Consider the following 12,325-nt stretch of genomic DNA (forward strand, 5'->3'; position numbering starts at 1 on the left):
ATAATTAAAATTATTTTCAGTAAAGTTATATTCTAATATTTCATGAAATAAGATGTGCTTAACATGTTGCGAACATAATTAAAGAAAATAAATATTAATTAAATATAAGGTATTAAATAAAATAAAATAATGCTTTTTAAATAATGTATTTTAATGTATATTATGACCTTTCAAGACGAAATTTAAATTTTTATTTACATTTATTGTAGTACATAAGAATTACACACATCATAATCTATATGTATATTAGCCTATTGATATTTATTTAATATTTAATTAACATTGAAGAAATATATTTTTATACAGATATAAAACATTTAAATAATATACTGTATATGCTCACATATATACACAAAATAAAAGTAATCTAATATATACAAAATAGATATTTGTAGCATTAAAATGGTAGATTATATATTATTCTACAAACACATTTTCATATAACTATTTTAAATAGATTGTGTAATATGTGAATTGCTATCTGTCTGTCGCAAGAACGCGACGTGTTTAATAATTGAATCATTATTAAGCACACGACAATTTGCTGTATGAAAGATACTTGTTATATAAAAATAAAACCAATGTAAATAATAAATATTTTATTATTAGTTAATCATCAATCAGTAGTTATAAGAAATATTTATAAATAATTACTTAAAGAACATTCTTTGCAATTATATTCATCATGTTCCAATTTACATTTAAACGAAAAGATAACAAAGTAAAGTGTCTATTAGACATAAATGATGTATAAATAACAAGTAAATAATAAATGCAAAAATGCACACAGTATAATTTGAATCTTAGTGCTCAAATATATATCGGTGAATTTTATAAATATATCCAATTCTGTGAACTGCATGCCAAAATAATATTTAATTTTAAAACGCAACAAAAATTAGTCTCAAAAATAATAAATATAAAATAATAAGTATAAAATATATTAAATTTTACTTAAGTAAAATTTTACTTAAGTAAAATTATTACTATTATAATATTATATCCATTTATAAATTAAACTGATCACATAAATGCAAAACATCTATAAAAATATAAGAAAATATACAATTATAATTTCGTAACAAAGATAAAACAGCATTTTAAATATTTAAAAACATTTTTATCTTATTTTACGTATCTTTTTAATTAGATTCTGTAATATTGACTATTGTTCTTTTATCGCATGAATGCGAAATGTTTAAAAATTGTATCAAGATTAGGAAATACGTGGTAATATTTCCCACTAGCTAAAAGTAAAAAAAAAATGTACATAATATATTCTGGTATTATAACAAATAATTGATTACTTACTGCTGTAAGAAGTGTCGCATCTATAGTCAAACCTTTCATCGAAAATGTATTTTTACAGTGCAAGATTTGTAAAGAAAACAGTTGCAACTGCAATGTTAAAAAGCAAAATAATTAAATATAAGGATAAAAATATGAAATTAAAAAATGCAACTATACTTCAATAGATTTAATATTTAGAAAGATTACGTTAGCATACAACATAATTTCAAAAAAATATATAAATAAAGTTATAACATTACCTCACTTTTGATTTTCTCATCATTGGTACTGTTAAATAAATCATGAATGGTAGTACCGATTTTTTGAGCTTGATTCTTACCCGTCTCGCAGACCCACACAATTAATATTATTTGAAAAATGTTATGTGTCAGGGATGTCAGAAACGCATCAAGAAAGTGCCAATCCATTCCAATAAATACTCTATTTTGCCAATCAAATGCAAAGAAGTACAAATCAGAAGTGAGAACTAAAAAGTACAGGACTACAGCAGCAAGGAGTTGTAGACTGAAGATCATATTCAGCATTTGCACTGCGTCACTAATCATTAGATGTTGCTTCTTCAAAACTCTGAGTTCTATCAGCAAAAATTGATTCCTCTGCGTGTGCCGTATTACATTGGAGGCACCTGGCTTCATATTGTTTATTACAAACTTTTGTATGTGCAGCAGATTGTCATTGATTCTCTTAAAGCATGCTTTTAATATACAAACATAGTTTATATATAACATAATTATTTGTAACACCAACAGAGCGAAGTACATTGTAAATACCCCAAACAGAATAGTGAAAAAATTGTCTTGATCCTTCAGTACTTTAGACATTTTTATGCCTAATTGCACAATTCTGATGACATTACTCAATATATCCTTAACGTGGATTAATCTGGACAGTTTTTGATACGACTTCGAGGATAATTTCGAAGAGACCTCCATTATTGTTTGTAGCAAGCGCATTCGCGGACTACTCAGGAAATGCGTGATCACTATAAAACTGGTAAGAAAATAGTATATAACAGCGTGAATATTCCAAACTACATCTCCAAAATCTATTTTTGATTTAATAATACAGTCCAAATGAGTGCAAAATTCATAACACTACACACGCAGATAACTACTGTTGACAGAATATAGTACAGTTTCGAAACTTCGAAAATCGAAACATTGAGTTTGTACGGAAATAGCCCGAGAATGCGACTCCAAATGAAACTGGGATACATTAAAGATTGAAAGTCCATTGCATTACACAAGCACCATTTTTTCCGCATTTTGTTTTTCGCGATTGTCCTTGACCTTTCGAATCCAACACAATTAGAAAAATTTATAAGAGAACGTAACAATTTGAATCAGATATACAGCATTATTAATCATATACACTTTAGTATTAAAATGGATGTGATTAGGGAAATTTCTTTTTCTAAGTGTAATTTAGTCGATCTTTTAATATAAAATATTAAAAGATGCACTAATACGGTTTTTGCATCTTATCTATACTCGATGAATTTAAATTTGAAACTGAGAGCAAATACTGTATGCAGCAAAGAAACAAAACTAATAAAACCGTTTGTTAATCGTGAAGTACCCATGGCGGTCTTCGATCGACATTTATCACTCTTGGGATAGATTAATACAAATGATATGTAATTTTTATAACATATGACTCAATAAACAAATGATTAGCCCATTAATGCACAATCGAACGTGCGATATTGAAAATCGTATGACCTGCTATTTGTCTCAAAAGTTTTTTTTAAATGTCGGTTTACATCACTAGTAAGCCCTTCATGATTATGTGTGCTCATAGAAAAAAATTACAATACTCACATAAATAATAACTTTAAGATATCGTATATTATTGATCAATTTATAATAGGATATTAAATTTTTACTAAAATGATTATTACGTAAAGCCATTTATTGAAATTTTTGAATTAACTACATATATGAACATAAAACATTAACGAAAAATCTCTATAAAAATATAAAACATTGTGACAAAACAGTGTTTCATATATTTAAAGACATTTTTATATCACTTTATGTATACTTCTAATTAAATTGTGTAACATTAATTGCTGCTTCTCTGTCGCAAGAATATGACACGTTTAAAAATTGTATCAAAATTAGTAAGTACATAGTAATATTCCCCACTATCTAAAGTAAAATAAAAATTTATATAATTGATATTTTAATATTTATAGTATATAATTGATTACTTACTACTGCAAGAAGCGTCGCATCCATAGTCAAACCTTTCATCGAAAATATATTTTTACAGTGTAATAATTGTAAAGAAAATAGTTGCAACTGCAATGTTAGAAAGATATGATAGTTAAACGTTAGAAAAAAATAATTAAATGCAAGAAAAAAAACATGAAATTGAAAAATGCAAATATATACCTCAGTAGATTTGTATAAAAAGATCGTGTTAGGATTAACATAATTACAAAAAATTATATAGATAATGTCATAATATAGCTACCTCATATTTAATTTTCTCATCATTGGTACTATTAAGTAAATCGTGAATGGTAGTACCGATATTTTGGGCTTGATTCTTACCCGTCTCGCAGGCCCACACAATTAATATTATTTGTAAAATGTTATATGTCAGAGATGTTACAAGCACATCAAAAAAATGCCAATCCAGCTCAATAAGTACTCCATTTTGCCAACGCATTGCGTAGAAATACAACTCAAAGATGATGATTAAAAAGGACATGAATATAGCAGCGAGGAGTTGCAGATTAAAGATCATATTCAACATTTTTACCGCGTTGCTAATCATAAGATATTGCTTTTTCAAAATTCTAAGTTCTATCAAAAATTGATTTCTCTGTGTGTGCCATATCACATTGGAGATACGTGGCTTCATATCATTTATTACAATCTTTTGCATATTAACGAGATTATCATCGATTCTCTTAAAACATGCTTTTAATACACAAACACAGTTTATATATAACATAATTATTTGTAATATCAACAGGCCAAAATATATTGTAGATATTCCACTCAGGATAGTGAAAAAATTGTCTTCTGATTCCAGTATTTTAGACAAAATTATGATTAATTGCACAACTCTGATAATACTACTCAATATATCCTTAACGTGGATCAATCTAGACAGTTTTTGGTACGATTTCGAATGTAATTTCGAAGAGATCTCCATTATTGTCTGTAACAAGCGCATTCGCGGACCAGGAAATGTGTGATGAGCACTATAAAACTGGTGAGAACATGATATATAACAGTGTGAATAATCCAAACCAGATTTCCATAATTTAGTTTTGATTTAATAATATTGTTAATGAGTATTATAACACACAAAATACAGATAACAATGGTTGACAGGATATAATACAGTTTCGAAAACTCGAAAGTCGAAATGTTGAGCTTATACGGAAATATTCCCAGAATTCGACTACAGATGAAACAGGGATACATTAAAGAATGAAAGTCTGTTGCGTAACACAACCACCAACTTTTCCGCATTTTGATTTTCGCGATTATCTTCTCTTTGACATTTTGAATCTAACACAATTATAAAAATTTATAGTGGACATAACATTTTATATCAGATTTACATTATTAATCATGTGCACTTTAGTATTAAAATAGATGTGAATGTTTTTTTTTAAGTATATAAGTTTTAAGTTGGTCTCTTCCTAAGAAGAATGAAATGATATGGTTTTTGTGTTTGATCTATACTCGAATTTAAGTTTGGAACTGCGAGCCAATATTGCATGCAGCAATAAAATAAAACTAAAGAAACCATTTGTTAGCCGTAAAGTAACCATGGCGTTTTCGGCACTTACCACTCTTGGGATAGATTAATACAAATGATATATAATTTTTACAACATATAACTCAATAAATTGAAAGACTTATTGCAATATTTGCTAACCTACAACTGGACGTGCGTTATTATGAAATAGGCGTGCCTCCTATTATGAAATAGGCGCCTAATATGAGATGGCGGTTTTTGCTAAACTATAATAAATGCTATCTGTCGGTTTCACCATGAATTTATTATTCTTAGATTGAAAACTATTTAGTGGAAAATTCATTATTAGAAAAATGCATTTTTTTATATTAGTTATTAGTTTCCTCTTATTATTAAAATATTATTAGATAGTCAAATGTGTACATAGTAATTGATGTAGAATTAATTTTTTCAATAAATCTCTTAATTTCGTCTGTAAAAATTCGAAACTCAAAAAGTCTATTAGCCCCGGTGTCTCCTACGTTTTATTATCGATTTCTCGGGACATCTCATATTAGGAGCACAATTTTTTGACTTGCTACTTTGCGATTTGCTCACTTTTTACAATACATTTCTTTAATTTATAAAAAAAAAATTTGAAAAAAAAATTTGAAAATTAAATTTTACATAACATTATCTTAAAGCTTATTAAATTCCCTTTAAAATGACTTATTATTTTTTTTTATTTTGTCTATAGATTTTTAGCATTTACCCAAAATGAACTCAGTATCTTATAATATGGGCCTTTCCTCTATGTACGTACATGTATAGTATATATACAATATAATTCATATTGAATTATTTAAGCATCGAAAATCAAGCTTCGACTATTATGGACGTGTAATTGCTATTTTTTATTGATTGAGTTCTTATATATACGATGTAAGATTCTTATTGTTTTTTAAACAATTACATGTACGAATGTAATACAAATTATTGATGAAAAATTTCTATAAAAATATAAGACATTGCATATTATATTTTATTAACAATAACAAAACAGTATATGTTATATATTTAAAAACATTTTTATCTCCCTTTAAGTATCTCTGTAATTAGATTGGATAACATTGACTGCTGTTTTTCTGTCACAAGAATGCGACATGTTTAAAAATTGTATCGTGATTATTAGATACGTAGTAATTTTACCCATTACCTGAACATTAAACGATAAAATAACAGATATAAATAACAGATATTTTAATAATTAAAATAAATAAATGATTACTTACTGCTGTAAGAAGTGCCGCATCTATAGTGAAACCTTTTGCCAAAAATATATTTTTATGATGCAATATTTGTAAAGAAAACAGCTGCAACTGTAACATTAGGTCGCAAAATAATTAAATATAGGAATAAAGGAGTCAAATTAGAATTATAATTAATTACAATTATACTTCAATAAATTTAATAAAATTGTGTTGGTATAAAAAATAAATAATGTATAGATAAAACAAATAAATAATAAATATTGTATAGATAAAACAATCTCCTTTTCTCATCTTTACCTCATTCTTTATCTGCTCATCTTTGATATTGTTAAGTAGATCGTGAACTGTAGTTTTGATCTCTTGCGCTTGATTCTTGCCAGTCTCACAGGCCCACACAAGTAGCATCATTTTTATAACGTAATATGCTATTGGTGAATAAAACATGTGAAGAAAATGCATATCAAAATTAATGAATACTCCATCTTGCCAGTGCATTACATCAAAGTAAATATCAAAAGTGATATTAATATAGAATGTAACTATAGTAGCAAGGAGTTGCAAACCGAAGATTGTGTTCAGCATTTGCACTGTGTCGCTAACCCTCAAATGCCACTTTTTTAAAATCTTAAGTTTTAATAAGATTTGATTTCTTTGTATGTGACAAATCAATCCGGGAACACACAATTTTATATCATTTACCACTAATCTCTGCATGTGAGTCAAATTGTCGTTAATACTTTTAAAACAGGCTTTTAATACACAAACACAATTTACATACAACATAAGTATCTCAAATATCAGTATATGGAGATACAATGAGGACACTTTAATCAAGATAGTGAAATTGTTCAGTTTAAATGTTTTTCTGTTATAAAGAAAAATGAATTCTTGCAGGAAAAAAAGGATTGTACCGAAAATATCTTTGGCGTGAATTAATTTGGACATTTTCTGGTATGACTTCGAGGAAAGTTTCTGAGAGATTTCTGACACAGTCTGTAGCAAACGCATTTGCGGACCGCTTAAGACTTGCGTGATGATTATTATAAAACAGCTTAACACTAAATAATTGATATCTGAAATTCCTGTGATTATTTCTTCAAAATTTTGTGTTGAAATAGAGATCACAATATTGTAAATGAGTATTAATTTAAGAACACAGCAAACACAGACAGCCATGATTGACACGATGTAATATAGTTTTGAAAATTCGAAAGTCGAAGCGTTCATCTTGTACGGAAATATTCCACAAATGCGGCAAATGGTGAAACAGGGATACATTAAGGATTGAAAATCCATGGCGTGAAATAACCATTGCCTTTTCCACATTTTACTTTTGATGTATCATTCGAATACGATTAGCAAAAATTTATAGAGAATAACAGTCTATATTATGAACTACAACCTGTATTTTATTATAAACACTTTAACAATATAAACATGATTACTAAAATTTCTTTTCTAAATGTAATCTTCAAGTTTGTATGTTCATAATCGGTATATAAGCTTATTTAGTCTGTATGTACTATCTCAACGAATTTAAGTTTAAAACTGATAACAAACGCATCATGTAGAATAACATAGCTAAAGGAATTATTTGTTAGTCGTGAAGTAACCATGGCGATTCTTCGATATCAGTAATTATATCTTCGAAGATGGATTATAGCAAACGCTGCTGAAGTGTTATAACATACTTATATGATATGTGCTTGTATTTGTAAAAGATACAAAATCTAGACTTGCCATATCTATTTGAATCAATAACTTAAAGATCAATAACTTAAATCTACTAATAATGATTGATTAATAATAGGCAATAAAGTTTTATTAAAACACATTATTTATATTAAGAGAAAGAGTGGCATCTTTATTTCAGAATATGTGTAACAAATGTTGTATTGAAAAACAGAATTATAATTTATATTGCGTACAAGAGCCGTATGTAGTTTTTCGAAATGCTAATATTTGAAAAATGATTTGAACATAATATAATTTTTCATTGAATATTCTATGAAAACAAATTTTAAAGTTTTATAAAAAAATTAAGCAATCTGTCGTGACCTAAAATCATTTTCTCGAAAGAAAAAACGCGAAGCGTAATCTATTACTTTACAGGGATTATTTTTTAAGGTTCCAGAATAACTAACGCAAAAGCTGATTAAAATCCGTGAGATACATGTATAAGTCTCTCCGTGTAAATAATAAAGTAGCTCTACACAGTCAGAGTTGAATCTTAACAATTAATGCTTAAATATTTTAGTATACATATACATAGTAATTTTATATACATATCCAATTCTGCAAACTATGTGCCGAAATAATTTTTAGTCTTAAATACAATAAAATTTAGTCTTAAATATAATAAAATTTTATTCACGTAAAACTATTACGAACTATTATATACTATATATTCATTAAGTTGAATTTATAACATAAACGAAAATTTTTTTTTTAATATAAAACATTGTAGAGTAAAGTTATCCAAATCGCGCACCAGCTCTTAAATCACACTATCTAGCTTAAAAATTCAATTATCGTATTTATATACTTTTTTACTGATTATTTAAAAACTATATGATACTAGCAACGCTACTCCGTTACATTTGTATAAATCACAATAGAAGTGTTGTTATTTATTTAAATAAAAAAATCGTTATAATGTTGCTGTTTTTCAATGTATTTCATAGCTTAATTATTGAAAATATAAATTAAATAGCGCAAATTTTGATCAAAATGTCGTGATTAGAATATTAATAAAATTTATTAAATTTAATAAATTACAGTTTGCTTTATATTCTATTATAGGTTAAATAAATAAAAGTTTTGAAAATGCTCGAGTTTCCTAAATTGCACTATGATGTAGTTTCCTAAATCGCATATCGTAATTTAACCTTTCAGATCATACGTTACCAAATATTTTTCCATTTCTTATATTTTTATTCATTTATTATTATATTGTAAACCTACGAAGTGTTTATTTTGTTTCATATAGAAACTCCTTAAATTATTTCTTGAATTATCATGTGTTTTAGATATTATAAAAAATGTATTCTTAAATTAAATTTTTTATAGTATAATAAACACAATTTTTTTTGTTATATAAATTTTTTATTTTTACATTATTATAATGTTTTAAATGAGAAATATTGGTATGGTACAACTTTTTTAGGCAATGAATTTTTTCGTTGACAAAATCGCACCATACTGAAAAAATCAATTTAAACGTTATAATAGAGCAAAAAAATTATGAAGAAATTATGTGACAAACGGAAAAGAATGCAGTTTATTGTGCTGTAAAAAGTAACTTTTGGTAAAAGCTAACCTTTGGAATATATATTATATTATATGAGCCTTTAAGTGAAAAGTAATGCGATGTCGGCAACTTTACGTATAATTACATCTTATTAATAAAGATAAAAATATTTCGAATATTTAAAAATATTTTTGTCTTTCTGTATGTATCCTTTTAATTAGATTATGTAACATTGACCAATGTTTTGCTATCGCAAGAATGCGACATATTTAAAAATTGTATCATGATTAGTAAATACGTGGTAATATTTCCCACTATCTAAAAGTGAAACAAAAATTTATATATTCTAATATTCATAATATTATGATGATATTCATAACATTTGATTACTTACTGCTGCAAGAAACTTCGCATCTATAGTCAAACATTTTATCGAAAATGTATTTTTACAATGTAATATTTGTAAAGAAAACAGCTGCAACTGTAACGTAAAATTGCAAAATAATGAAATATAAGTATAAAGAAATTACTCCTACAGCACGAAATTACAGCAATATTTCAATAGTGCGCAATATTACAAAAATTACAGCTGCAATATTTCGTGCTGTAGGGATAAATTACAATTAAAATTATATATCACAATTATCCTTCAATAAATATAGTAAAATTGTGTCTGTATAAAAAATAAATAATATATGAATAAAATAATCTCCTTTTCGCATCTTTACCTCGTTTTTTATCTGCTCATCATTGATATTGTTAAGTAAATCGTGAACTGTGATACTGATCTCTTGCGCTTGATTCTTGCCAGTCTCACAGGCCCACACAAGTAGCGTTATTTTTACAACATAATATGCTATTGACGATGAAATTATGTGAGGAAAGTGCATATCAAAATTAATGGATACTCCATCTTGCCAGCGCACTACACTAGAATAAATATCAAAAGTAATATTAATAAAGGATGTAACTATAGTACCAAGGAGTTGCAAACCGAAGATTGTGTTTAGCATTTGCACTGTGCCGCTAATCCTCAGATGCCACTTCTTTAGGGCCTTCAGTTTTAATATTAAAGTTTGATTTCTTTGTATGTGACAGCTCAACCTGGGAACGCATGATTTTATATCATTTACCATTAGTCTCTGCATATGTACCAGATTGTCATTAATACTTTTGAAACAAGCTTTTAATACACAAACACAATTTATATATATCATAATTATCTGAAATGTCAGCATGTAGAGATACAATGAGATCGTTCCAGTGATGATGCTCAAATAGTCCAGTTGAAACTGTTGATCATAAACTGTTGTTTTATAAGCTAAATTGCATGTCTGTATGATTAAAAAGATTATACCGAAGATGTCTTTGACGTGGATTAATCTGGACAGTTTCTGATATGACTCCGAGGACAGTTTTTGAGAGATTTTTGATATAGTCTGTAGCAAACGCATTTGCGGACCACTTAGGACGAACGTGACGATTGTTATTAAACTATTTAACATGAAATAAGTGGAACCTGAAATTCTTGTGATTATTGTTTCAAAGTTTCGTGTTGAAGTAATGATCATAATCTTGTAAATGAGTGTTGACACAAGAACACAGTATAAACAGCCAACCATGATCAACACAATGTAGTGTGGTTTTGTAAATTCGAAGGTCGAAGTGTTGATTTTATACGGAAACATTCCAAAAATGCGACAAATTGTGAAACAGGGATACATTAAAGATTGAAAGTCCATGGCATGAAACAACCGTTGCCTTTTCAACATTTTGCTCTTGATATATCGTCGAATTTTCGAATATGATTAGCAAAAATTTATAGAGAATGACAATCTATATAATGAACTACAACCTATATTATATACACTTTAACAATATAAATGATTACTAAAGTTTTTTTTTAAATGTAATCTTCAAGTTTATATCTTTGTAACAGGTATGCAAACTGATTTAGTCTCTATATACCATCTTGACGAATTTAAATTTAATACTGCGATCAAATCCTAATGTAGAAAGACATAACTAAAGGAATCATTTGTTAGTCCTGTAGTTACCATGGCGTTCTTCGATATCATCAAATATATCTTTGAAAATAGATTACAGTAAATGCTACATAAGCGTTATAACGTACTTAAATTATGTATGCATATAGACTTGCTATATCCACTTGAATCAATAATTTAAAGACATCCATTAATAATGGTTGATTAATAATGAACATTAATGTTCTATTAAAATACATTATTTATGTGAATAGAAACAGTGGCATTTTTATTTCAATATATGTGTAACAATTGTTATATTAAAAAATAGAATATGTACAATAGTCATATTTAACTTTCCGAAAAATCTTCCTAATAGTTGAAGAATAATTTAAATAATTATTTATTGTTTACTAAATGAAAACAAATTTTAAAAGTTTTATTATAAATTATGTACAAAAGGATTTATTAAAAATATTGGAAACTAATTATAAATAATAAAATTGGCAAAGACTTAAAAATATTTTTTGTACATCCTACAATTATGATGAATCTACATTTGCCTACATAATTCGGAAATTAATTTTGTTATTAGCAGGTGTAATTTTATGTTACAGAAATTCTAAGTTATTCAATATTTATATTACAATCAGTAAAGGAATAGCTTCAGAGAATTATTATTGTGATAATGTGATAAATAATAAACCACTGTAATATTTCAAGAATTGTATTTAACCATTGATAAATAATAATAATGGAATCTTTAACAAAATGTTTAAACTAATTTGAAAAATTGTCATAAATTA

The 12,325-nt window shown here is 26.8% G+C and overlaps 5 protein-coding genes across 11 annotated transcripts in view; 1 reads left to right on the forward strand and 4 right to left on the reverse strand.

The window, feature by feature from the left end:
* The window catches only part of LOC105150915 (agrin), a 717,341-nt gene that overhangs the window by 453,481 nt on the left and 251,535 nt on the right, over window positions 1-12,325 (forward strand). The gene's annotated exons all lie outside the window — the stretch shown is intronic.
* LOC147907579 (uncharacterized) lies at window positions 1,133-2,575 on the reverse strand. Its single transcript, XM_087412403.1, is given in 4 exon segments — window positions 1,133-1,247; window positions 1,312-1,398; window positions 1,551-2,366; window positions 2,369-2,575. Coding segments are annotated over 4 exon segments (1,215 nt in total). The 3' UTR covers window positions 1,133-1,142.
* Window positions 3,357-4,803, reverse strand: LOC147907580 (uncharacterized). Its single transcript, XM_087412404.1, is given in 4 exon segments — window positions 3,357-3,461; window positions 3,528-3,614; window positions 3,790-4,511; window positions 4,514-4,803. Coding segments are annotated over 4 exon segments (1,203 nt in total). The 5' UTR covers window position 4,803.
* LOC147907581 (uncharacterized) lies at window positions 6,113-7,900 on the reverse strand. The gene is made up of 4 exons (XM_087412675.1): window positions 7,845-7,900; window positions 6,582-7,614; window positions 6,306-6,392; window positions 6,113-6,229 (listed from the first exon to the last, which is right to left on the reverse strand). Exons 1-4 carry the CDS (start codon window positions 7,898-7,900, stop codon window positions 6,113-6,115), a joined length of 1,293 nt encoding a protein of 430 aa, XP_087268801.1.
* LOC105150912 (uncharacterized) lies at window positions 8,634-11,306 on the reverse strand. 2 transcript variants are annotated; one of them, XR_015547110.1, is made up of 4 exons: window positions 10,263-11,306; window positions 9,929-10,015; window positions 9,604-9,852; window positions 8,634-9,485 (listed from the first exon to the last, which is right to left on the reverse strand). XR_015547110.1 is itself a non-coding variant. In XM_011064301.2 (3 exons), exons 1-3 carry the CDS (start codon window positions 11,304-11,306, stop codon window positions 9,757-9,759), a joined length of 1,227 nt encoding a protein of 408 aa, XP_011062603.2. In that variant the 3' UTR covers window positions 8,634-9,756. The 2 variants fall into 2 exon arrangements, 1 of the variants encoding a protein (XP_011062603.2); XM_011064301.2 differs by having other exon boundaries at window positions 8,634-9,852.

This window comes from Acromyrmex echinatior, chromosome 13 (assembly GCF_024713525.1).
Source record: "Acromyrmex echinatior isolate Ae372 chromosome 13, ASM2471352v2, whole genome shotgun sequence".
Classification (NCBI taxonomy): domain Eukaryota; kingdom Metazoa; phylum Arthropoda; class Insecta; order Hymenoptera; family Formicidae; genus Acromyrmex; species Acromyrmex echinatior.